At 39.0% G+C, this 23494-nt stretch overlaps 1 protein-coding gene across 1 annotated transcript; it reads left to right on the forward strand.

The window, feature by feature from the left end:
* Positions 1–714: 714 nt before the first annotated feature.
* On the forward strand, positions 715–21713 carry adamts9 (ADAM metallopeptidase with thrombospondin type 1 motif, 9; the record flags this gene model as incomplete). The annotated part of the gene is made up of 28 exons (XM_079482539.1): positions 715–814; positions 1100–1479; positions 3039–3198; positions 4385–4674; positions 5167–5250; positions 5365–5489; positions 5632–5672; positions 5838–5943; positions 7532–7678; positions 7932–8073; positions 8633–8737; positions 9445–9590; positions 10053–10234; positions 11016–11152; positions 11318–11435; positions 11786–11881; positions 12830–12996; positions 13116–13245; positions 13483–13609; positions 13715–13925; positions 14065–14226; positions 14353–14514; positions 16073–16192; positions 18011–18118; positions 18257–18424; positions 19720–19995; positions 20802–20963; positions 21211–21713. 28 exons carry the CDS (start codon positions 715–717, stop codon positions 21397–21399), a joined length of 4341 nt encoding a protein of 1446 aa, XP_079338665.1. The 3' UTR covers positions 21400–21713.
* Positions 21714–23494: the final 1781 nt, after the last annotated feature.

The raw sequence follows: 23494 nt of genomic DNA on the forward strand, positions 1-23494 counted from the left end.
TGCATTTTATTTCACAGAAATCCTACAAAGTTTGTCGTCTCCCAAAAACCACGACCGTTTTTTGTCACATCCATAAAACAAAAAATGTGTTCATAGCCTGACTTTTTATATTTAGACCCTATCAACAACGGTTTAGTAAAATATAAACAGATGGTTCAATATATTTGTAACAAATTCCTTCTCTTAGCCTTTATATATCACGTCCATAACGCAAAATGTCACGTCCATAACGTTGAAAATGCCCCACGCATTAACCACAATAGCCTTTGTACCTATTTGGAGTAAAACTATGGCAATACAAATGGTAACCAATCTGCTTCAAAAACGTGGTTTCTGCACTTTTACTACATTAAAACCATTTTCCTTATAGTGCAATGTAATATTAATTGAATCATGAAGTTTGCACGATGCATCAGCGACACACATGGCAGGAGTGGCTTTCTCTTAGAGTACGCCCAGGTCTCGACTAATGTAATCAGAAAACTGAAGACCACCACAGATGTATCGACCCCCTTTCTAGCATTATGCATGCAAACCAAAAGCTCAGACAACCCGCCCTGACCGAGCGCCTGTTAGTGACATGGAAGTCACTTCTATAAAGTAGAGGAGAAACGCTTTGAATGTGGCAACCGTACGGATAGCGCAGCTGAGCGCGGGACGGAGGAATACTGTATTTGTGCTTGCTTGCATTCATTCTTTTGAACGTGGATAATCATGGTTTTATTGTTTTGGGGTCTAAGCTTTTTATTGGTACTCTTTGATTTTATGAATGCACTAGCTTCTTCCGCAGGCAGACCGCGAGGACTGGAGAAAGGTACGAGCACTTTGACATCTTTTCAATCTCAATGTAGAAGCGCAGAGAATGAATGACTTTTTCTTGCGTTTTGAGCACCAGCCCATTATAGCGCTCTCTCCCAAAGGCATCCAACAAGCAACTTGGATGCGTGATGTTTTAGAGTTCACGATAAGTGAAATACGTCCGATTTGTGTTGAATTGTATTGTGCATTAGCAAACGAAAAGACACTGTTAGATATACATTTAACATGACCATAAATAATCTTAATGTCATTGCATTTGCAATCTCGTTTTCGTCCGCAGCGAAATTACCGGAGTTTGGCGCGTATGAGATTGTAACTCCGGCGAGAGTGAGTGGAGCCGGTGACATATTGCCAACGGGCGTGCACTTCAAAAGGCGAAAGCGGAGTACCGACCCAATATTCAGCAACATCTCTCATCATTGGGCCTCGACGCATGTCTATTATCAAATATCTGCATTTGGGCAGGACTATTACCTTAACCTTACACTCGAGTCGGGATTTATCGCACCAGTTTACACTGTCACGGTACTCGGAGCATCCAGTGAAAGCCATGATTCAGAAGGAGAAGATGAGAACACTGAGTATCAGCATTGCTTTTACAAAGGACACGTAAACGCTGGACAGAAGCCTACTGCAGTGATCAGCCTCTGCTCCGGTTTGGTGAGTAGCCTATTATTGTTTTGGCTATAGTGTATAACGATATAATTTGTGTGAAATTATTGTAAGTTTATAAGCATTTAAATGCTTGTGCGTATAGTTTACTTTATTAAGTCATGCAAAGGTGGAAATGAGTTCATTAGTTCACCCTTTAACACAAGTGCTGTGCAAGTTATGTAACGGTTTTTACGCGCAACAGTTTTCAGACTTTGTATTTTTCTCAAATACGGGCTATGTCAGCCACCATATACACTTGCGCTTAGAAATGGCTGGAATTCACTACAAAGACTTTTGAAATCTGAAACAGATTTTTTAAAATAGACATCACTTGCAGACTTTTTGGGAAGTTTCAGATAGAAACACACTAACTGATCAAATCTGCGGACTGCCACAGACTTTCTGCAACAAGTCCAGACTGAAAATCTGGGCAACATTTTAGCAAAAGTCTTGAGGTGTATTTTAGCCTTTAAGGAGCTCGATGACGCACACTCATCAGAGGCAGAAAGCTGCAGTCGGTGTGCTGACGTCAAGGGTGTTCCTTATATGGGATTCCGATGTCATCTGCTGATGGGAACGTGAGTGTGCGCGGGATGTTTTGTAGTTTCACAATTCTCACAGATAAAGCAGACGAGTGTTTGGATATTGGCACGTAAACACGTGGAACATGCCCATAAAAAATCCCACGCGTCATAACCATAACGTCACAAGTGTATTTTACCTCCGTTTCAACGCTGTTAGATCTGCTTTTAGCGTGCTGTCAGGAGCCCTGTAGGCAAATATTTGAATATGGCGGGAGTCCTGCTTTTGCTACGCTTGTTGGTTATTCTGGTGTTTGCATTGCAGTCTGCTCGTGATCCATTGTAACAGCTAAATATGATCTAACATGTTCAGTGAATAAGTTAAAATATCGTTTGCTGATTTCTGCTTTTGACAGATACAGTGTCACTTATATATTATATGTAGTTATGCTATATTTATGCAAAACAACAAATAGTTTGGAAAGATAAGGGTATCAAATTTATAGATCATTTTGTCTCCCATGGTAGGCCTATGCCTTTTGAGGGTACTTTCACACAGCCACTAACTCACCCCACTAAAGTAGGCCTACCTGTAGCAAAACATGTTTATGAATTTAAAGTACCCGAATGTATGGCACTTATGCATCATTCGAGACAATATATTTTTTTAATAAAAAGCTTGTTTTGCTCACTAGCCAGCCTTCAGTCTGTTATGCGCAGGTGTTCACAAACAATTTGTATAATGTCAAAGCTGTAAAGGCTATAATAACTGGATTTAAAGCTCTTTAATATGTTTCTTTTAGAAGATAAGCGTTGCATGTGCACAAATCTTGTTGATGCAGTTACACAATTAATGTGTCAAAGCATTTTGGTTTTGTAAATTAAGCAGAATATTCTGATAGTTAGCATGGACATTCTACGTTTATTACCGCCCATGAGCAAGTGCACTTATATGCAGGCAAAATATATGTTTTTTAATCACTTTATCAAATGTCAGTGTATACATTCTCTGCATCAGTGCAACAATTTAAACCTTTTTTTTAGCTTGGCACTTTCAGGTCACCTGAGGGGGAGTTTTTTGTGGAGCCCCTTCATAGCTACAATGGTGAAGATTATGAAGAAGAACACACCAAACCTCATATTGTATACAGAAAAAATGCCTCAAAGAAGACCGTAGAAGAGTCACCTCCATGTGAAACTTCAGGTAAGCATGCAAATGCACCTAACATGGGGATATTTTATCCTTCTTGGAGACGTTTTATCTTAAATGTCATGGAGAGTCATGTACTAGTCCATATACAGTATGTGAACATCATCATTAGATATGTTCTTGTTGTCTGCAAGTGTAGTTGTTGTGTAGTCAAGGAATCAAATGCATGCATGCATGAATAACAATTGCTCTCTGTTCACTAAATATGACTTTATAAGACATAGTTTCTCTGACCATTTGTTTGTGCTCCACCCCTCACCTCCCAGGAATAAAACAGGCTATCGCTGACATCCATATATTCAATGAACTATTCATAGTATTCTTTACATCCTTTGCGTTCCTATTTTGAAATGATTGTCATTGAGTAGAAGTCAGTGGAAAAGGAAAAATTATTTTGGAAGTTCTTGGTATCATTCCAATCTTAGTTTACCGCCACAGAATCCTGTTGACTCTCGAACTTCCTGTGGCCTGAAGATAAGGAAACTCAAGGAAGTTTCACCATGAATGCCACGTGGTGAATCGATTGTAGTAGAGTAATGCCAACTTCATGTGTTTGGAAATTACTTGTTAGAAAAATAAATGTAGATTTCATGCAAGATGCTGTTTGCACACTGCTGTATTCATGTTGATGTTAAAATAGACTAGACTAGATAGTATACTTGACAGACAAATGAGAAAAAAAGAAAAAGGACACTAACCCTCTTCTCTCAACAGGTAGTGTTCTAGCTTTTGTTGAAACTACTAACGTTGTATTAGCACCTATTGTACTATTGCTCTTTGAATGACATATCACTTATTGCTCCCCGAACTCTTTGTAAGTCGCTTTGGATAAAAGAGTCTTCTAAATGACTAAATGTTAATGTAAATGTCACAATTTACTCACCCATAATCTGTTCCAAACCTTTATAAATGTCTTTGTTCTGTTAAACACAAAAGAAGATATTTGGAAGAATGTTTTAAAAACAAACAGTATTATTTATTTATGAACAGTATGAATGTATGAGACCATGTAATTCATGTTTTAAATCGATATTTGACAATAAACAAAGCTGTTGGTTACTTCCATTCGTAATCTCTTACTTGTTACCACTGGTCCTCTGAGATAGCATAAAGACAGCTAGAACTAGAACTCACATGGTGAATTACCTCATATATACACATTTTTTCATTTTCATTGCAGGACATAAAGAGCCACACAGCAGACACAGGGACAATCTGAAGAGAAAATCATCCTCAAGCATGGTGTCCGACCTGGAGACTCTTAATTCCAGACTCCTCTCTGCCCCCTTCCCCTCCACAGAAAACAAGCACAACTCGGCTAATGAAAGCAGTAACTCCAAGCCACACAGGAGATCAAAGCGTTTCCTCTCCTACCCCCGTTTTGTTGAAGTCATGGTTGTGGCAGACAGCAAAATGGTGGAACATCATGGAAGCAACCTCCAGCACTACATTCTTACCCTGATGTCTATCGTAAGTTCCGCCCAGTTAACAATACTGCCCTGCTTTGATGGGCCCCGGTTACAGGTCTGAAATTGGTGGTGGGGGGGACTAGTAAGTAAATATTTTGCTCTTGCAGGAGTGAATTGGTCTGACAGATTTGATTAATGTGAATGCAAAACAAATAACATCAGGTATGTCGCATAGACGGAATGCTTTGGATGCTTTTTGCTTGGAACTCATGGGGGGATAGATGACCTATATTTCGATCTTGGCAAAAGCTGGATTCTTAGCAGGTTCTGGCAGCAAAGTCTAGTTCTCTATGGTCAAGACCACATTCAACTCTACTTATTAGAAATTAAAGTCTGTCTAAACTCAACCCATACGCTAGAAAAACTTATACAAAACTCTTGAATCTCAAATTCTTAGACAGATTTGATTTAACAGTGTGACCTTTTACTATCTACAATGAATCTTTGAGAAGTTCTGGAAGTAATTTCCAGTTGTTTGTATTTTCTTGTTCAGGTTTCCTCTATCTACAAAGATCCCAGCATTGGAAACCTGATAAACGTTGTTATTGTGAAATTAGTGATTATAAAGAACGAGCAGGTATGTGTATTTTTGTGATTTAAAGCAAGTGATTTTTTAACTTATGAGAATAGTTTATGTTGTACAGTATGCATTTATATGTTTTCATCTTTTGTGTTTTTATTTCTTTTGCAGGATGGACCCAATATTTCTTTTAATGCACAAGCCACTTTGAAAAACTTTTGCTTATGGCAACAGAGTCAGAACCACCCGGATGACAACCACCAATCACACCACGACACAGCCATCTTAATCACAAGGTAAAAGAGCTTTTTATTGAATGCTTTAGATCTTGAATTTTTTTACCAGGTCTTGTTGCGTGCACATTGTTTTAAATGACATTTCTGAAGTCTACATATGTACCATGTGGTTTTACATTTCCCTGTCGTATGTTTTTTTTAGGCAGGACATCTGTCGAGCGCGGGACAAGTGTGACACTCTAGGTACGTCATCTATCTGTGCGAATCAAGATCATGAGCTTAATTACTCTTCATGCAAATTTGTCTTATACTTCTGTCGAAGAGGATCTCGGTGGCAGTGATGATATTAAATACTCCTATATATTCAGGTATAACCATAATCACTCTGTGCTATCATGAATGTTTCAGGTCTTGCTGAGCTGGGAACAGTTTGTGATCCCTATAGAAGTTGCAGTATTAATGAGGACAATGGTCTCAGTACGGCTTTCACCGTCGCTCATGAGCTCGGCCATGTGTGAGTATCTTCCAATATATATATATATATTTACTCTGTAGGCTGTTTACCCTTCGTGTCTTCTGCATAATTAATGGTATTTGTAATGGACTTTCCTTCAATTTTAAATAATGTATTTGTTGTTGTGAGCCGACGTGAACATTCTCATTAACCCGAAAGCCCTCCTGTCTGTTAAAACAAAATGCCAAAAGGAAAAAACGCACACGGTTATATGCAGGGCTTACACCTTCTCCAAAAAATGATATTTATTTAATGCTTCATCAGAGGCCATAGATACCAGTGAAAAGTGAAAAGTGAAAAACGTTTTCGAGACAGTGCCACATCGATTAGTGCACACCTGCATTAAAATGTGAAACTTTACCATGGAGATCATAATACCGGCACAAAAAAACATACAATATCTAATTTACCTTAAGGGGTTCTTATACATAAGGTAAAAACTCTTTAGTAAAAAAGAAAACAAAATAATAAATAAATACAGCAAAAACATATTTAAATGCACAAAACAATGTACAAAAATGTATCAAACAAAGAAACACCAAAACATGTTTTCTTTTATACATGATAAACCCATAAATCTTATACTGTAGCTGTTTCTTATATAGGCCTACAGCATTAAATACATATTTTTTGAGGAGGTGTATATAACCGTTTGCAGATTTTTCCTTTTCCTTTTGGCCATACGTTCTTTTTGATCTATGCACCGGATCAACTGTCTTCATTAATATTGGACATTTGGCGCTGCTCCTCTTCTGTGACTCTGTTAAAACAACCGCAAATGATTTTAGGCTGGATTTTGGGCTATACTTTGGCTGCACACAGTTTATTCTTCAAGCGACTCTTTCCAAGGTTATAGGCTTTTGTGAAGTGGATAACAGTGTGTCTGTGCTTGATATGCAACTTATCAAGGACTTCAGTCTGATCTCAGCAGAAATGACTGAAGCTCTCAGTTGTAGGTACTCTTTAGATTTAGTGGGTTATGTGTTGTAGATTAAATCTTGAATGGGTTTTGGAGGTACATGATCCAGAGCAATTCTATCAGTTCACGTAGCAGTCCCATCGTGGTATTTGTTGAAAAGTGGGTTACAAGGAGTAGAACAAACAGTTTGTATAATTCACTTTACTTACAAGGTAAAGTGCAGCTAAATCTTGACTTAATTCTGAACATCTCTAGATTTCTACCAGAACTTAAACCTAGCTAACGTTCTCATCTGGCGTAGGCATTACAAGGTTAGAACAAATGTATGTACAGTCATATGCAGATGACCTCTTAGTGACCTTATTGTATTCAGTTCATAAAAAAGATGGAGTTTCTTAATTCCAGTCTTATCCGGTGGCAGGTGGTGACATCAGTACTGTGCACTCAAGTGGGGATTTAGTTCTGGTGCTGTACAGTGCAATGCTGTGCGTGCCACCTCTCTCCCCTACAGCTGCCCCAAAATTGGATAGGTTCTGTCATGTGCTTATTACTGTCCTCGCTAGTTTATGGGTTTTCCAATGACCCATATAATGGTGATATATCATACAATTTCAAAAATGTGAAGAAAATATGAAATATGAATTTGCATGTTTTCAATTCTGCCCTCAGGTTTAACATGCCTCACGATGACAGCAACAAATGCAAGGAAGATGGAGTTAAAAACCAGCAACATGTGATGGCCCCCACCCTCAACTATTACACCAATCCCTGGATGTGGTCCAAATGTAGTCGGAAATACATCACAGAGTTCCTCGAGTATGTTAACCTGTTCCTGTAGCTCAGCAAATTCTCATTCACATTGATCCAACAAACTCCAAGTCTGCCCCACTAAAAGATTAATTCCTGTTCATCTGCATTTGCTTACTCTTCTAAACACTTTGAATTAAGATGGAAATGACTTCATTCTTTGAAACAGAAAGTCTATTGTCACCCACTGAGAGTATTTCTGTTGTTTATCTGTTGTTTGTTTGGTTTTCCTTAAAGTCATTTGTTTATCATGTGTCATTAGCACAGGGTATGGTGAGTGCCTGCTCGACGAGCCCGTTTCCAGGCCGTACACTTTGTCCCAGCAGCTGCCCGGGCAGATATACAGCGTCAATAAACAATGTGAATTTATATTTGGGCCTGGGACCCAGGTGTGCCCATATATGGTGAGAGAGTCCCTCGGGATGTTACACAACATACTGTCCATTAAACTTCTACAGTGTATCATCTGCAGTTCAAGTCGAGCGCACACTGTACTCATTTTATGGTGGTGTGGATTGTTTCTTGTCAGACTGTACAACATAATCCCTGTGGGATTCTAGGTAAAAGCTATGGCATGCTGCCTGACATCAACAGAAATTTATGTTAGACCGCACAGTACACATTGTAAACATAGTTTTGGATTTCCCCTAAAGTAGCGCTGACTGTCTTCAGTTGGAGGTAGAAACAGTCGCACTGCTAAAGTTATGTAAAAGGCAAAGATTTAAGGGAAGTCTGTAAAATTTATTGACATTTGTCTCTGATGGCACAACATGGCTGAAATTGTACAATGTGCACCCAGGTTTACATAGTTTACAGGTTCACTTTTGGATATGGATATACAAAGATTATTGTGAAAAACAGTCAATGAAGTTAATATTGTCAAGAAATTACTAAACGTTACTAAACTGTGTAAGAGTGAGTGTTTCACGTCTGTTAAAACTAAAGTGTTTGGATGTTATGCAGACTCAGTGTCGGAGACTCTGGTGCACGAGTCCAGAAGGAGTCCAGCGAGGCTGCCGGACCCAACACATGCCATGGGCTGACGGGACAGAATGCTCTCCAGGAAAGGCAAGTACTTTCAAAAATAAAGTTTGCTAAACCGCCAAGTCAAATGTCTGTTTTACCGTAGTGCAGTGAAAATCCCATCATTTGTTGGGAGAGATTTAATGTTAAAAGAGGAGATTTGTGCAGCTCCAAAAGCTTTTATTATGAAACAACAGGTGAGCATTTGCTGTACATTGATTGTACTTTTAAGCCTTTTAGACCTTATTTTATAGGGCTGTTGAATGAAGGCCCCAGGTCAGACTCATACCTAGGTCAATGTGAACCAACAACTCTTAAATGTCATAAGCACACACGCTAACCGTTGCACTACAGCTCTTATACTGTTGTTAATGGTTTTAGTAAGTTAAACTACCTTTCCAGTTACTTTTCATTGCATCTGTTAAAAGGACTGCCTAATAGCCATTTTTGCCAAATCTTGACATGCAATTGCAACGCAGATGAAAAGCAGATCCATCAGTGTAACTTCAAACACATTTTTACCCCCAAATAGCAACCAAATCAGTTCCTCCACAGTGAGAGCCGTCCTCATTGATATATTGTTTTGTTTTTGCCAAATTCAACTAAGCTTGTGAATTGATAGTGATTGTGAACATCTCAGTGACAGTGTAACTCATGTCACACATTAAATAAGTTTTGAGATAATTGCTTTTAATTGTTAACCAACTGAATCTGCTGTAATTTCATTGATTCTCTGTTTGCTTTCTCTTCAGCATTGTAAACATGGCCAGTGTGTCTCTAAAGAACATGAAACGGTTCCTGTGGATGGGGCCTGGGGAGTGTGGAGTCCTTTTGGCACATGCTCAAGGACCTGTGGAGGGGGAATCAAGACCGCTGAGCGCGACTGCAACCGACCCGTGTAAGCACTTTTTTGTACAGCATCCTTACTGGGCTGTGAATTAGCAGCAGATTTCTCAATGTACTGTACCTTTACAAATGACCGGCTTGTCTGTTTTTAGGCCTAACATTGAATCCTAACCAGGGTTGCGTTTCCTAAAAGCATTGTTAGCCTTAAGGTTACGATGCTTTTGGGAAACGCAGCCCAGGCAAGGCACCATAAAACAACAAATAAGCAATTAAATCAGATTTTGTCGTAAACGGGCAGCTTGGTTTCTATTTTTGTGGTGTCTTGCCAGCAAGCCCCACCCACCAGGAAAGCTACCGTAATTGGTTTAAAACAGAGCACCACACAACTGTAGATTAAATGTTAAATATGTTCTGTCGGGCTTTTATTGTATCACATGGTGCAGCCTTTTTGCTTTCATTGTTGACAGTGAAATTACTTGGTGTAAGGTTGTTGAATTTTTTGTTTTATATATAGGCCCAGAAATGCGGGGAAGTACTGTGTTGGGCGCAGAATGAAATTCCGCTCCTGCAACTCTGAGCCGTGCTCCAAGCAGAAACGAGACTTCAGGGAGGAGCAGTGTGCCAGCTTTGATGGCCGGCACTTTAACATCAATGGTCTACCTCCAAGTGTCCGCTGGGTGCCAAAGTACAGCGGAAGTGAGTGATTTACTGCACAACAGTTAAAATTCACACGTCCAGGGTGTCAAATGCAACAGAATGAGTCCCATAATAAGTATATGAATGTTTAATGTTCATTTTATATATAGCTTACAGTCCTTCTTTAAGTGTCTGTAGGGTTTGACCAATACCAGATCATATAAACCTCCGGTTCCTTATTATTGGTATCAGTATTAAATTGGGACCCCCAATTGGGGCCTTCAGAAGATTCAAGGGGGGTCGCCGGAAAATCTGTTTTTTTAATTTATAAGTGTTTATCGCCTCTTTCTTGCTACATGCATACTTTCCAGAGATGTTTATTTTTATCTTTATAGTGAGTTTTTCTCTACAGTTCCCTTTATTTTGCTCACTATGGTTTGTAAAGTCTTTGTAAAGATGTTATGAAAATTGTTACAGTACAAATACATTTGTGTTAATACACAAAGATGGATATATATTTTAGACAATGGGTCCTCACAAAAGATTATTCTTATTCGCCAATGCCTTAGGCAACATCAAAATTAAACTAAGGCATTTGGCAGCCCATTGTCACCCAGTGCAGGTACTAGGAAGTGCCAAATCATTTCCATTATCTTTTTAAACCTGTACATAATTGCTTTTATTATGTGTAACCCATATAAAATAATTCCCTCATGATTGGTGACATGGCTTGTCAAAAAAAAAATCTTTCAATTAAAATAATAATTGGGGTTGACACAAGTGAAAAGTTGTGATGGACAGCCAAATTGTATTAATAGTCTTTCTTCTGTGTGTGCTGTAGTTCTAATGAAGGATCGCTGTAAGCTGTTCTGTCGAGTGGCAGGCAGCACAGCTTACTACCAGCTCAGGGAGCGAGTCATCGATGGAACACAATGTGGGCCTGACACCAACGATATTTGTGTGCAGGGCATGTGTAGGGTGAGTGCTTTATGTGTGCTGTGAAAATGCATGTTATATCAATCGACACATTGTGTAGTGCATCTTCTTATGTGTTTATCGAAGCCATGTTTCTGTTCTTTGGAAAGCTATTTTAAAGCAGTATGTCTTGAGTCTTCTTCTGTTGATTCTGCTCTATTTCTGCAGCAAGCAGGATGTGACCATGTGTTAAACTCCAAGGCCAGGAGAGATAAGTGTGGGGTGTGTGGTGGGGACAACTCATCATGCAAAACGGTGGCAGGAACGTTCAACATGGTACATTATGGTAGGTGACCAAGATTGAGTTTACGGCCTATCAGAACTAGAATGAGTAGTAACTAGAGGCGTGGCCAAAATCTGTTCCCCTTGTTCATTCCCCTTGTTTTATTGTTTATAAATGACTTTGGTTATTGGAAAGCATATGTAGTAAACATTCCTAGAGATTTCCTCCCGTAGTCAGAACAGTTCAGATGAGGTCTGTTCAAGATCTGTTCTGCACAGTTCAAATGTGGTTGAATTCCAATTTCAAAGTTTGCCTTAAAAACACTGCCAAAAAGGAACATTTCAAGAATGTCGATTTACAGATAACATGCTGTTAAAAAAAACTACATGATTACTTTTCCCCTTTTTGTGCAGGTTACAATGTTGTGGTGCGAATCCCCAGTGGTGCTACTAACATAGATGTAAGACAACACAGCTACTCAGGGAAACCAGAAGACGATAACTACCTCGGTAAAACATATCAAATACTTATTTTATATTTTTCTTTTTGCGCCATTTTGCAGTTGTAAATGTTATGTTTAAATCGAATTGTATTGAGCACAATTATTTCCTATTGAATTGATGTCTAATGTATCATTACATAACATTTGCGAAAGACTTTGAATAGCATGACAGCTTGATGCCATTCCAAAATGGACCAAAGGGGAGTGGTGTCAAGATTTACTGTAAGATTTACCACCAAGATGTTGTTAAAGGGTTTAAAAAGTGTTTTGCTAAGTTTATGGTCCTCAACTCTGAAAACCCAAGATCAGATTTTTGCAGGACTTTGTATATTTGTTCTGTATGTTTGTTTTTCTACTGTGTACGTGTGTTTAAAGCCAAGGCAAGAATGTGGAAGTTGTGGAAAGATTTTTTAAATGTACTGTATGTACAGTAGACAGATATGTGGGGGACAGGGGTCGGGTAATGTAATGTGTGACGCTTGAAGAAAGCAGAATATTCTATTTTAAAGGGAAAGTTTACCCTAAAATAAAAATTCTGTTATCAGTTATTCATGCCTATGTTGTTTAACATCAGCAAATGAGTATTTCTTCTGTGGAAAATAAAAGAAGATATTTTGAGAAATGTCTCTGTGGTTTTGGTTCCATATTAAAGTCAATAAGGGCCAATGTTATGTGGTTACCAACATTCTTCAAAATATCTTCTTTTGGGTTCTGCAGAAGAGTGAAAGTCATAAAAGAGAAAATAATGATGTGCTTTTTCATTGTTAAGTAATGCCAGATCTTGTAGTTAGACAAATTGTTGTGTACAACAAATAGATGCCACTCCAATTGTTTATCCTGTGGCATGCCAAGAAAGCATATTTCATTAAAGCATTATCTGTTTGATTGAAATGTTTTGGTGATAGACTTTTTCAGCTCAACAAAGATACTTAAAGTCTGCCTGTTGTTTCTGCAGCTTTGTCCAACAGCCGTGAAGAATATTTACTCAATGGAGATTTTGTGGTCAGTATGTTTAAAAGGGAAGTCAGAGTAGGAAATGCTGTCATAGAGTACAGCGGCTCTGACCACGTGATCGAGAGAATCAACTGCACTGATCGCATTGACGAAGAGATTGTTGTCCAGGTATTTTCGCTGTTGTATGTTATGCATTGTAATATCGCACTTAACATTGAAGTTATTGAGTCTGTAATCTTAAGAGTGCTTTTGTTTCACAGCATGATTTTTTATTCTTTTTAAACTAGGTGCTATCTGTAGGTAACCTATATAACCCTGATGTCAGGTTTTCCTACAACATTCCCATAGAGGACAAACCTCAGCAGTTTTTCTGGGATGTGTACGGCCCTTGGCAAGAGTGCAGTCTTCTGTGCCAAGGTGGGTGTGAGAGAAGCTGAAAAATGCTTTTGTAAAACATTTGCCAGAAGTTAGTTTAGAGTTTGGTAAACTTGAACCAGACGTATGATGCTGTCAGGGTTATTGAGGACAGTTCTGTGTAAACAAATGTACTGTACAGTCTTTGTTTGACAGTCTTTCTTTTTTTGTTTGAACGAAAATTATGTTTTACATTTCTATAACACATAGCTTTATTTTGTCTTATGCTGCTTGCATCAGGAGAGCGCAAGAGAAAAGTCATGTGCATTCGCGAGTCGGATCGCGTGATGGTGTCTGATCAACGGTGTCACGGCTCTCCTAAACCATCTGTGATCACTGAGGCCTGCAACACAGACTGTGAACTCAGGTACGAACCCACAGTCAATAATGTCATGTACATTTAGTGTTGTTGTGCTTTCAACAGACTAAAACTTGGCCTCTGCTTTGATCTTCACATACTTTTTATTTACAGGTGGCACATTGCTCGCAAGACAGAGTGCACAGCCACATGTGGACTGGGCTTCCGGAGGTTAGACATTTACTGCACCAAACAGAGCAGATTGGATGGAAAGACCCAGAAGGTTGATGACCGTTTCTGCAGTAGCCAAACCAAACCTGATGATAAGGAGGCCTGCTATGGAGACTGCAACCCTGGTGGATGGGAATATTCCCCTTGGTCAGAGGTGCGGGAATCGTTGTTGGTCTCCAATTGATTTTTTACACTGTTATGGAAAAATGCATTTAAGACAACACAATACTGGCCTCATGTACCTGACAAATAACTGACAGTCTGCATGTATTTTTTTGTGTTTGATTATCTAGTGCTCCATAAGCTGTGGAGGGGGTACACGCCGCAGGAATGCAGTATGCGGAAAATCAGCAAAGTCTGGAGACGATAGCAAGTGCAACGCACAAGATAAACTCTCAGTCCAGCCCTGTAATGAATTCCAGTGTCCTCAGTGGAAAACTAGAGAGTGGTCAGAGGTGAAGACCTATCAGTACATCAAGACAATTACAATAAAAACGATTGTTTGAGGTGGCATTGTGATGCTACAATGTAATGTCGTTTTGCGTTTATCCTAATTCGTTCGTTTTTAATTCATTCGGTAGTGTTTGGTGACATGTGGCAAGGGCTACAAGCACCGCCAGACCTGGTGTCAGTTTGGAGAGGAGCGTTTGGACGACCGCTTCTGCAAATCCTCCAAACCAGAGTCGATACAGGCCTGCCAACAGCAAGAATGTGCGTCCTGGCAAGTGGGATCCTGGGGACCGGTGAGTATAAATATTTGAAGAGTAGTTTATTTCTAAAATGAGATAACTTGGCTTTTAACATTTTTCAAAAATAATGTTTTTTTACTGTCCATTCCAATTGATATCAATCAACTGCAGAATTGGTTTGTTTTGTTGTAAGTCCTAATAACTCAAAAAATACACCTAACTAACAGAATAAAACACATGATAACAACAAGATTTTTGTTATATCATTTGGAAAAAATCTCTTCATTTACTGCTGTAATTGTTCTAGTGGTTAGTTTGATGTGGTTAATAGTTCTTAAAATGATGCTCTCTATCGCCATCTCTGTTTGAAACATTAAATTGCAGGTTAAGTCGAATTATGTTTGACAGACTTATTTCCCTCTCATGCCTACTGTACTACCCACCATGTTTGCTCTATAAGTCATGCTTCAAAATTATATTCTTAAGAATAACAGTTTCAGCCTCGGTCAAGTATTAGTTGTATTAAAACCCCATCACAAAATATGTTAGGATTAAAAACACTTCAACTTTTCAAAAGAAACAAACATGGCGCCCAACTAAAGTCACTTTTAGTGCAAACAGCAGTTTTTATACTGAGAAATGATTTAGTTTAGTCACAAGAAATGTGTGAAATCAAGTTCAAGGTTTATTTGTCACATACAAAACCATACATAGTACGACATGCAGTGAAATGCTTTTTTGACTGAATAGACTAGAAAGGAGATAGGAAAGAAAGAAAGGAATATATATATCTGTACACTACAATTTGTACCATGTATGCATCCATGCATGTATCCTCCTGGCCTTGGTCAAGCACCGTCTAGTGTAGATGGTGTGCAGGTCAGGAAGCTCAGTTCGGATGGAACGCTTCTGAAAATCATTCAAATCATTTTCAATATAGTGGCCTGTGTGGCATTTTATATAGGAGATGGTGCATGCTTAGCCAGATACATATATATATATACATATACACAACCCCTAAACAGTAATGTTAATGGCTGGAAAACAAATATTTGCTACTTTTGCGCTCGTGTGGAGCACATCCAAAACAAGCACAATTTAGCTGTATGTCTTCATCCATCCGTGGATAATGTGCTTTCTGTCCACTTGAGCAATTTACTGCAGTCTTCAAAAAGCAAATAGTTTCTTCAGAGATCCCCAGAAAGGAAAAACAGAGTTTAGACGATCTGTGTGCGCAAACTGTCTTTAAATCCTAAAGTGTGACAGAGATTAGACATCCCTGTTGCATAGATTAAGCAATCATGTTAATGTATGTTTGAAGGGCTTTAATGAAGCATGTGCATTCTAGAAAACGCTGCCACACAAGACCTTGTTTCAGTCAAGTCAATGATGAAGATAAAATATAAAAATAAGATAAAGGTGGACAAATTACAGGGCTCAGGATGCCATAGCGAGTGATTAGCGCATCTGGGCTGATGCCAGTGAGCCAACAGCAGACAGCAATAAATCTTAAAATGTCCAGTGGGATAAGACTTTGCTGTATGACAGTAAACTAGATAGATGAGCACCTCACTGGTCCCTAACTGACCTTGTTTTGTATTTGTTACTTTAGTGCACCAGTACATGCGGGCCGGGTTATCAGAGGAGAGCTGTTAAGTGTGTGGTCGGCTCATACGGAACAGTCATGGATGACATGGAATGCAATGCAGCGACGCGTCCAACAGACACTCAGGTAAGAGCGGTGCACTATTAGTTCGGCCTCCTTTGTGTGCAAATGCCCAATTCAAGTCTTTGTATCCCTTTCTCTTTATCTCTTTCTCTAGTTTCTTCACAAAAGGTTTTGATCTCTTGACCACTAGAGTCCACAATGGGATGTACGAGTCAGTTGGACCATTTTTTATAAGTTTGCGAGCCATGATTTTAATTAAACGGTGCTTGTTATTAAAGGGAAAGTTCACCCAAAAATGAACATTTTGTCATAATTTACTCACACTCTTGTCATTTTAAACCTGCATGACTTTCTTACTTCTGCTGAACACAAAAGAAGATTTTTTGAAAAACGTCTTAAACAGACAACATCAGCACCCATTCACATCTACTGTATGGACACAAAACCAAGTGGTACCACCATTGTTGGGTTACCAACATTTGTTATAATATCATTTTTTTGTTCTGCAGAAAAAAGTAAATCACACAGGTTTGAAATGACTAGAGGGTAAATGATAAATTTTATTTATTTTGGGGGGAACTATCCTTTTAAATGAAGCCAACAGCACAGTCGATACATTTGTAAAGTAAAGTTATTGAATAAATAATACAGTGTACAAACTTTTGAAAGGCTTTTTTACATTAGGTGTGGACAAGTTTTATTTTACGTGGTTTTGGAAAAGAATGCTTCCATGCAGAGAAGGGAAAAGAGAGAAGAATAGAAGCAGGCTCAGGTACAGCCTGAGAGGAAGGAAGGAAGTTTCCCACCCAACATTTAAGCACCTGCACTCAATGAACCACACACAAGCATACATCATTAGACCATTTATAAGGTATCAAGCGTAACGGGGGGCACAATTATGTTTTATTTTTGGTCTGCTTGTGTATATGAACATTTGCATGTGTAGATATTTTGTGTGTGTCTACAGCATTTACACTACGTCCATTATGTGTCATCTAGATCTACACATACCTGCCCAATTACATTACGCTCCCCTTCCCACAGCGCAATTAATCTTCAGAGCCAAAATAGCTGAACGCTTTGTTTCACAGAGTATTTTCTGAACTTTCCTGGGGCGTTGGTTTTATGGAGCTTCATTTTCACATGGCTTTTAAGAAATGGAAGAATGAGCCTTTTTCCCACCATCAGGGTTGATACACGACCAGGAGAGTGTATATAACGAAGGAGGGGGCAACTGAGAGAGAGAGAGAGAGAGAGAGAGGAATTAATAAGTAAGGGATAATGTACAGTTAGACGGTCATTACAGCAAATTGTAAAGGGTCCTGTATCGCCCTGAAGGGGTTTACCTTTAATGAATGACTGTCTGTACATTATTACACGGCTACTAACTAAATAAATAAAAGATTAGACATGAAATTTTGATTGGAGTTGAAATTATTTTATTATGTGAGTTACTAGAGATGTAAAACTAGCACAGCTGCTAAACTATGGTTAAACTATGGTTAATATACAGTATATCTGATATACATTCGATATAAGTGCTGAGTAATATAATTGCTGTTTAATATAAGCTATAAAAGTTTTTATTGAACGCAAGACAGAGAGGACAGTAAGCAAAGAGGGGTGGAGTATGAGAGAACCGACAACCTAAAGGAGGGATATGACAGGACTAAGCGAGAGGCCCCCTGGTTTAAAATCGTCTGTGTGCCGTAAGGCGCAGTGACCCAGAACAAGTTGCTTTACCTCCACGTGATTCCAGCCAGTCAAGCATAAAGAAAGCCCATTGGCACCAGCCATGAAGCTTTACCGGCATAACCCCCAGTGTCACGGATCTTCATTACTGAAAATTGGTTGTCTTTCTCCACTTCCTTCCTTCCACAGGACTGTGAACTTTCTCAGTGCCCTGTCACACATCCTGTTGCCCCAGAGACTAAAGCGATGTCATATCCTGGTCTTAAAACACAGTGGCGCTTTGGATCATGGACACCGGTAAATCACTGATAGAAGTTATAGTATATGAATGTATGCCAATGGTTATTACAACAATAAATAAAAAATGCTAGACTCTGTATTCTACACTGCACACATTGGTGATCCACACTGTGTAATGTTTTTTCTTTACAACAGTGTAGCGCCACCTGTGGAAAGGGAAACCGTATGCGGTACGTCAGTTGCCGTGACCAGCAGGGTGGAGTGGCAGAGGAATCAGCCTGCTCTCATCTTCCAAAACCACCGGCCAAAGAGGTGTGCTCCATAGTGGCGTGTGGACAGTGGAAGGTTCAGGAATGGACTGCGGTAAGTACATATTTTTGTTACAAACTGATCTGTTAAAGGAGCAGTTCACCCAAAAATAAAATTTCGTTGATAATAAAAAAATTTAGTTGTTACAAATGTGTATACATTTCTTTGTTCTGATGAACACAGAGAAAGATATTTGTAAGAATGCTTTTAACCAAACTATTCTTGGCCACCACTACCATAGTAGGAAATAAACTACAATGGTAGTCAATTGTGCGGTAGAACTGTCTTACATTCTTCAAAATATCTTCTTTTGTGTTCAACAGAACAAAGAAAATGAATAAAGCCACTTTTCCTACTATGGTCAATGGTGGCCAAGAACTGTTTGGTTACATGCGATCTTTCAAATATTTTTCTCTGTGTTCATCAAAACAAAGAAATGTATACAAATTTCTGCATATAAAATAGGACATAAGAAAATGTTTTAACAACAAATATACACACTTCAACTTTTAAGCTAGATAAACTCCCACACAACAAACTAGCTTTATTTGTAATAGTTCTGCTTGTGTTTCACATTGAAGGCTTGTGACGGTGAGGGCTGATGTCAAAAAAAATAAAAAAAATACCTAGAGAAACAGTTTACACTCACATTCTTTATTTTTGAGTAACTGGATTGCTTTAGTTATTGATCTCCGGCTTCTGTGGGTTTATAATTGAGACAAACAAGTAAATCTGCAACACACATTTTTAAATATTTCGTAACACATATGGCAAAATCTAAAAAAATCAAATTTTCTAAATGAAGTGGAGTGTTTAACTATTCAAAAAACATTCTGGCAGCATTTCCTCACACCCAAGTTGTTCCCAATATTTATGCAGTTTTTTTTTGTCAAACTAGAAGAAATTCTTAAGTTGTTATGCAGTTGCAGTGCCGATCCGTGACTCCTCTTCAGGGGAAGCAGTAATGCGAAGCTCGGCAAAACATGTATTCAGCCCGTCATGTGTGTGGCGCGTCATGTGAAAATATGTGCCTGCTGCAGATGCCTCGAAAGGGATTTTAATAAAGGAGACGCTTGCATTTGCTAGATACTCGCTTAGTCTCAAGTGTAATCAGAGTTAAGTGTTAACACAGTTTCTTCTGAACGCAAGCGTCCCTTTTATCATAAACCCTTTCGACGCGTCTGCAGCAGGCACGTACGTTGACATGATGCGTGATGCACATAGGTTCACGTGAAGCGATGAACACATATTTTGAATTCCTGCTTCCCCTGTAGAGGAGGCACCGACTGCCACTGTGCAGTTGTGTTTTCTGTATAATCAAATGTGTGTGTCTGTTTCTGTGTTTGTAGTGCTCTGTATCCTGCGGTCAGGGTAAAACTACACGGCAAGTCGTGTGTGTAAACTTAAACGACCAAGTTGTGGAAACGAGTGAGTGTGACCCGGACGATCGGCCAGCCACAGAGCAGGAGTGTGCCATGCCTCAGTGTCCATCTCGCCCCAGTGACCACGGTGTCATTTCGCCTAACCCTGACTCCCGAAAGAAGTTTATTCCCACCGGACAAGCGGATCGTAACAGAGCTGACAGACACTGGTCGCATCAGTGGAGGACTGGACCGTGGGGGGCAGTAAGTCTCACAAAACATCTGATTGACATTTGATTGACATAAACGTTTTTTCTGTTAATACTACTTCATAAAGTGCACGATTGACAGTGGATTGAACCAGGGATTTCCTGTTCCAGATAAATTATATCTCTGCTTTAAATACTCTTTAGAATTCAAAGAATAGATTTATAATCATTCAATGTGCCATTTTTGGTGTGCTTCCTCTTCGTCTTAAAGTAGCTTTTAATGGACATTTTAAAGGAGCAACGTGGAGTTTTTAGAGGCTTCTAGCGTGAGGTTGTGAATTGCAACCAACAGATCACTCCACCGTTACTCCCTCCCTTTCGAAGCACTATGGCTGTCACAAGACAAAGATGTTGTCGCTTTTTTGCTGAAGGAGATAAAGTATTTACGAAACGTTTGTCCGTTTAGGGCTACTGTAGAAACAACATGGCGAATTACATGCAAGGGGACACATGGTCTATGTAGATTGAAATAGCTCATTCTAAGATAACAAAAACAAGGTCTTGCCTCATAAAATAAAAAAACATAGCAGCAGGTTCTTCATGATGCAGGTGACTTAGCGCAAACAGAGCATTGACATATGAAGAGTTTGGTTCCAAAATGAGATAATACAATTTTCTAAAATAACATTTTCTTGTTGTGCATTCCAATACTATCAATCAAACTTCAGTTGGTTTGTTTTGATTTAAGCCACAATAACTTAACAAATACAGCTAACTAACACATGATAACGTCCCCTTGCGGCCTAAATGTGTTGTCCTTCTCTCATAATCTGGTTTGTGTTCCCCTTTTGCACCTCTCAGTGCTCAAGTACCTGCGCCGGAGGATTTCAGAGGCGTGTGGTGGTGTGCCAGGATGAAAATGGTTATCCTGCCAGCAGCTGCGATGAAAGCACACAGCCCACAGAGCAGCGCTCCTGTGAATCCGGCACCTGCCCTCAGTGGTTTTATGGCAGCTGGGGTGAGGTAAGATTCACAGAAAATATATAGACCAAAGTATATAAACAGCTGCTTGGATTCAAATCTGATTTGAAATTGATTCGAACCTCAGTTGTGTTTTATTTGAATGAATCTGCCTTAAACGCCCTCCACATAAGTGTGTCGCCCTTTTACAAAAACTGAACTTTAAGCATTTGCAAACTGTTTGATGATGAGACACAGCATCCTTGCATCTTCTACCTGTTCGTTTTTCTCACCGTTTCTGTCTCCACAGTGTTCGAAGACCTGCGGAGGAGGGATAAAAACTCGCTTGGTTGCTTGTCAGCGGCCCAACGGGGAACGCTTTAACGATCTGAGCTGTGAAATTCTTGACAAACCACCGGACCGAGAGCAGTGCAATACTCAGCCCTGCTCCGTTAACCCTCACTGGAGCACAGACCACTGGAGCTCGGTACGCTCGTAACTATTTTAACTTTCTTCCCTTCCTACGATCTCATTCTCACACCAAAGTTTCTTTACTCTCGAGACACGAGGATAAAAAACTGAAACTCATCTTGGCGTAAGCAAATCGCCGCTTTTAATTTTCGCTGCTTGTTGCACATGCAGTTAAATATTGTTTTATGGTTCCAAACTGAAAAAGAGAGCATCTCTGGGGTCGATGTGTTTATATTTAAATGCTGTCTTGTTTTTTTGGTGTTTGTTTTATGTTAGGTTTCCCGTGCCCATAGGCACTCCTTGTTAAAACATTACAGTTGTATATTGTATTCACTACATATTTTAAACAACTGACTGAAGGCAGTTAACTTTAAAAAAATACAGATATTTTTTTTAAAAATATAGTCTACATAATTCAATTTTAATGAAAAATGCTTTTTAAACCATACCTCAAGTGAACCCCAGCTTGCCGTTGACCTATTACATTTGATGGTGCTTTTTCAGTACAGGGGAGACCTTATGTAAAAATCTGTCTATAGTTGCTATATTTTTGTATATTTAAGGTAAACTAGAAAGGTTTTAAGTAAATACAAAAATTATGATGTATCAAATGTAGGTTTTTTTATGTTGTTTGTGCTGCAATTTAACTATTTTCTAGGTTATTTACAATCAGCGTTTGTTTAACATTGTGTCTAATTTGGTGAGCAACAAAAACATGTTGTCCAGTGTACAAGGTTCCTCACTGGATTTCCCTAACACCGTGTCTAAACCAGACGCGACCGACACGACAGAAGACATTAGAAACACATTAGAACCCATTATAATTGTAAATTTTGTCAACACTGGATGCGGCGCTGTGCGACAAACCCACTGAGAACAAGCAGGTTGCCATGTCGCGTCGCGCCTTTCGTGTCTGATGTAAGACCCAGGGAAGGCCAGTTTTTGAAGTTTGCTTATTGGCCAGTTACTTGTGTCTACCTCATTTTGAATGAAAAGCTTCACATTGTTCTTCCATCCACTTTATACTAGGTACAGGGTATAATAAATGCAAAAATATTTCATATTCACATGCAACCATTTATTGCTTAAATGTTTCTCTATGATCTCTCAAGGAAAGAAAATCATCCATGTCTACTAACATTATGTATGTGATTTATAATAGAAATGAAAAGTTGCTCGTCCCTGCATTTATAACACGATCTTAATATCAATATCACACTACAAATGTGCATTGTCCAAAGACTCCATGGTGCTGTAGTTATGTCTATGGTATAAGTTCCCTTTTTATGACATGGTCTGTTACTTTGAACAGGCTGAAAAAAAGTGATTTGATTTCAATGGCAGTAATAACGAAGCATTTCTGTATATTCTTGTAAGTATTTGTATTTATTTCTGCTGTCATACATTGGTTTTATTTGTACATGATCACATTGGGCAAATTAAACAGTTGCAAGGTTTTGATTGTCAAAATACTGTTCTTTTTACTGTCAATATTGTATTCAGAAATAGGTCAAATTTGTAAATTATTTATTCAGAGAAAGAGTTTGAATGTTTTGAAATATTATGAACGTGTTTTTTATTAAGAAGACAGTAATATTTTGGCTGCTCATATACGTTAAGTCTCACTTGATGACATTTAGAACAGTATCCCATAAATCAGTATGTAGTAAATGAAAGAAGGTACAGTGTTGCTGAGCTTAATACCTGACTCAGAGCTATTTATTCTGCTGCTTTTTTCTTTGTGTGAACGGGACGTCTGTATTACTCTTGTATTAGGTTTATATTAATGCCAACTTGCCTCAATACCTGTAGAAGTGCAGTACTGTCTGTTTCCTTTCGGTCAGCACAGGATATTCAGGAGCCCTGATGATGGTGCCATGGTGACAGTCAAGCGAGTGAGCATACATCACTCTAACAATGACAAGGCCATGGGGGTCAGGGACAGTCTTTGATCTGTGGGAGGGCCTTTAGCAGCCTTTCCAGCTCATCTAATCAGAATGGACATGCTTCTCAGAAAGAGCTTTATTCTTATGGGAAAAATGAATGGTAAAAGCTTAGGCCCCCAGATTATAGTGGCTACTGTGGCCTGGATATCGACGGTGATACTTGGGAGTACTTGCATT

The sequence above is a fragment of the Barbatula barbatula genome (genome assembly GCF_947034865.1).
Source record: "Barbatula barbatula genome assembly, chromosome: 20".
In the NCBI taxonomy this organism is placed as follows: Eukaryota; Metazoa; Chordata; class Actinopteri; order Cypriniformes; family Nemacheilidae; genus Barbatula; species Barbatula barbatula.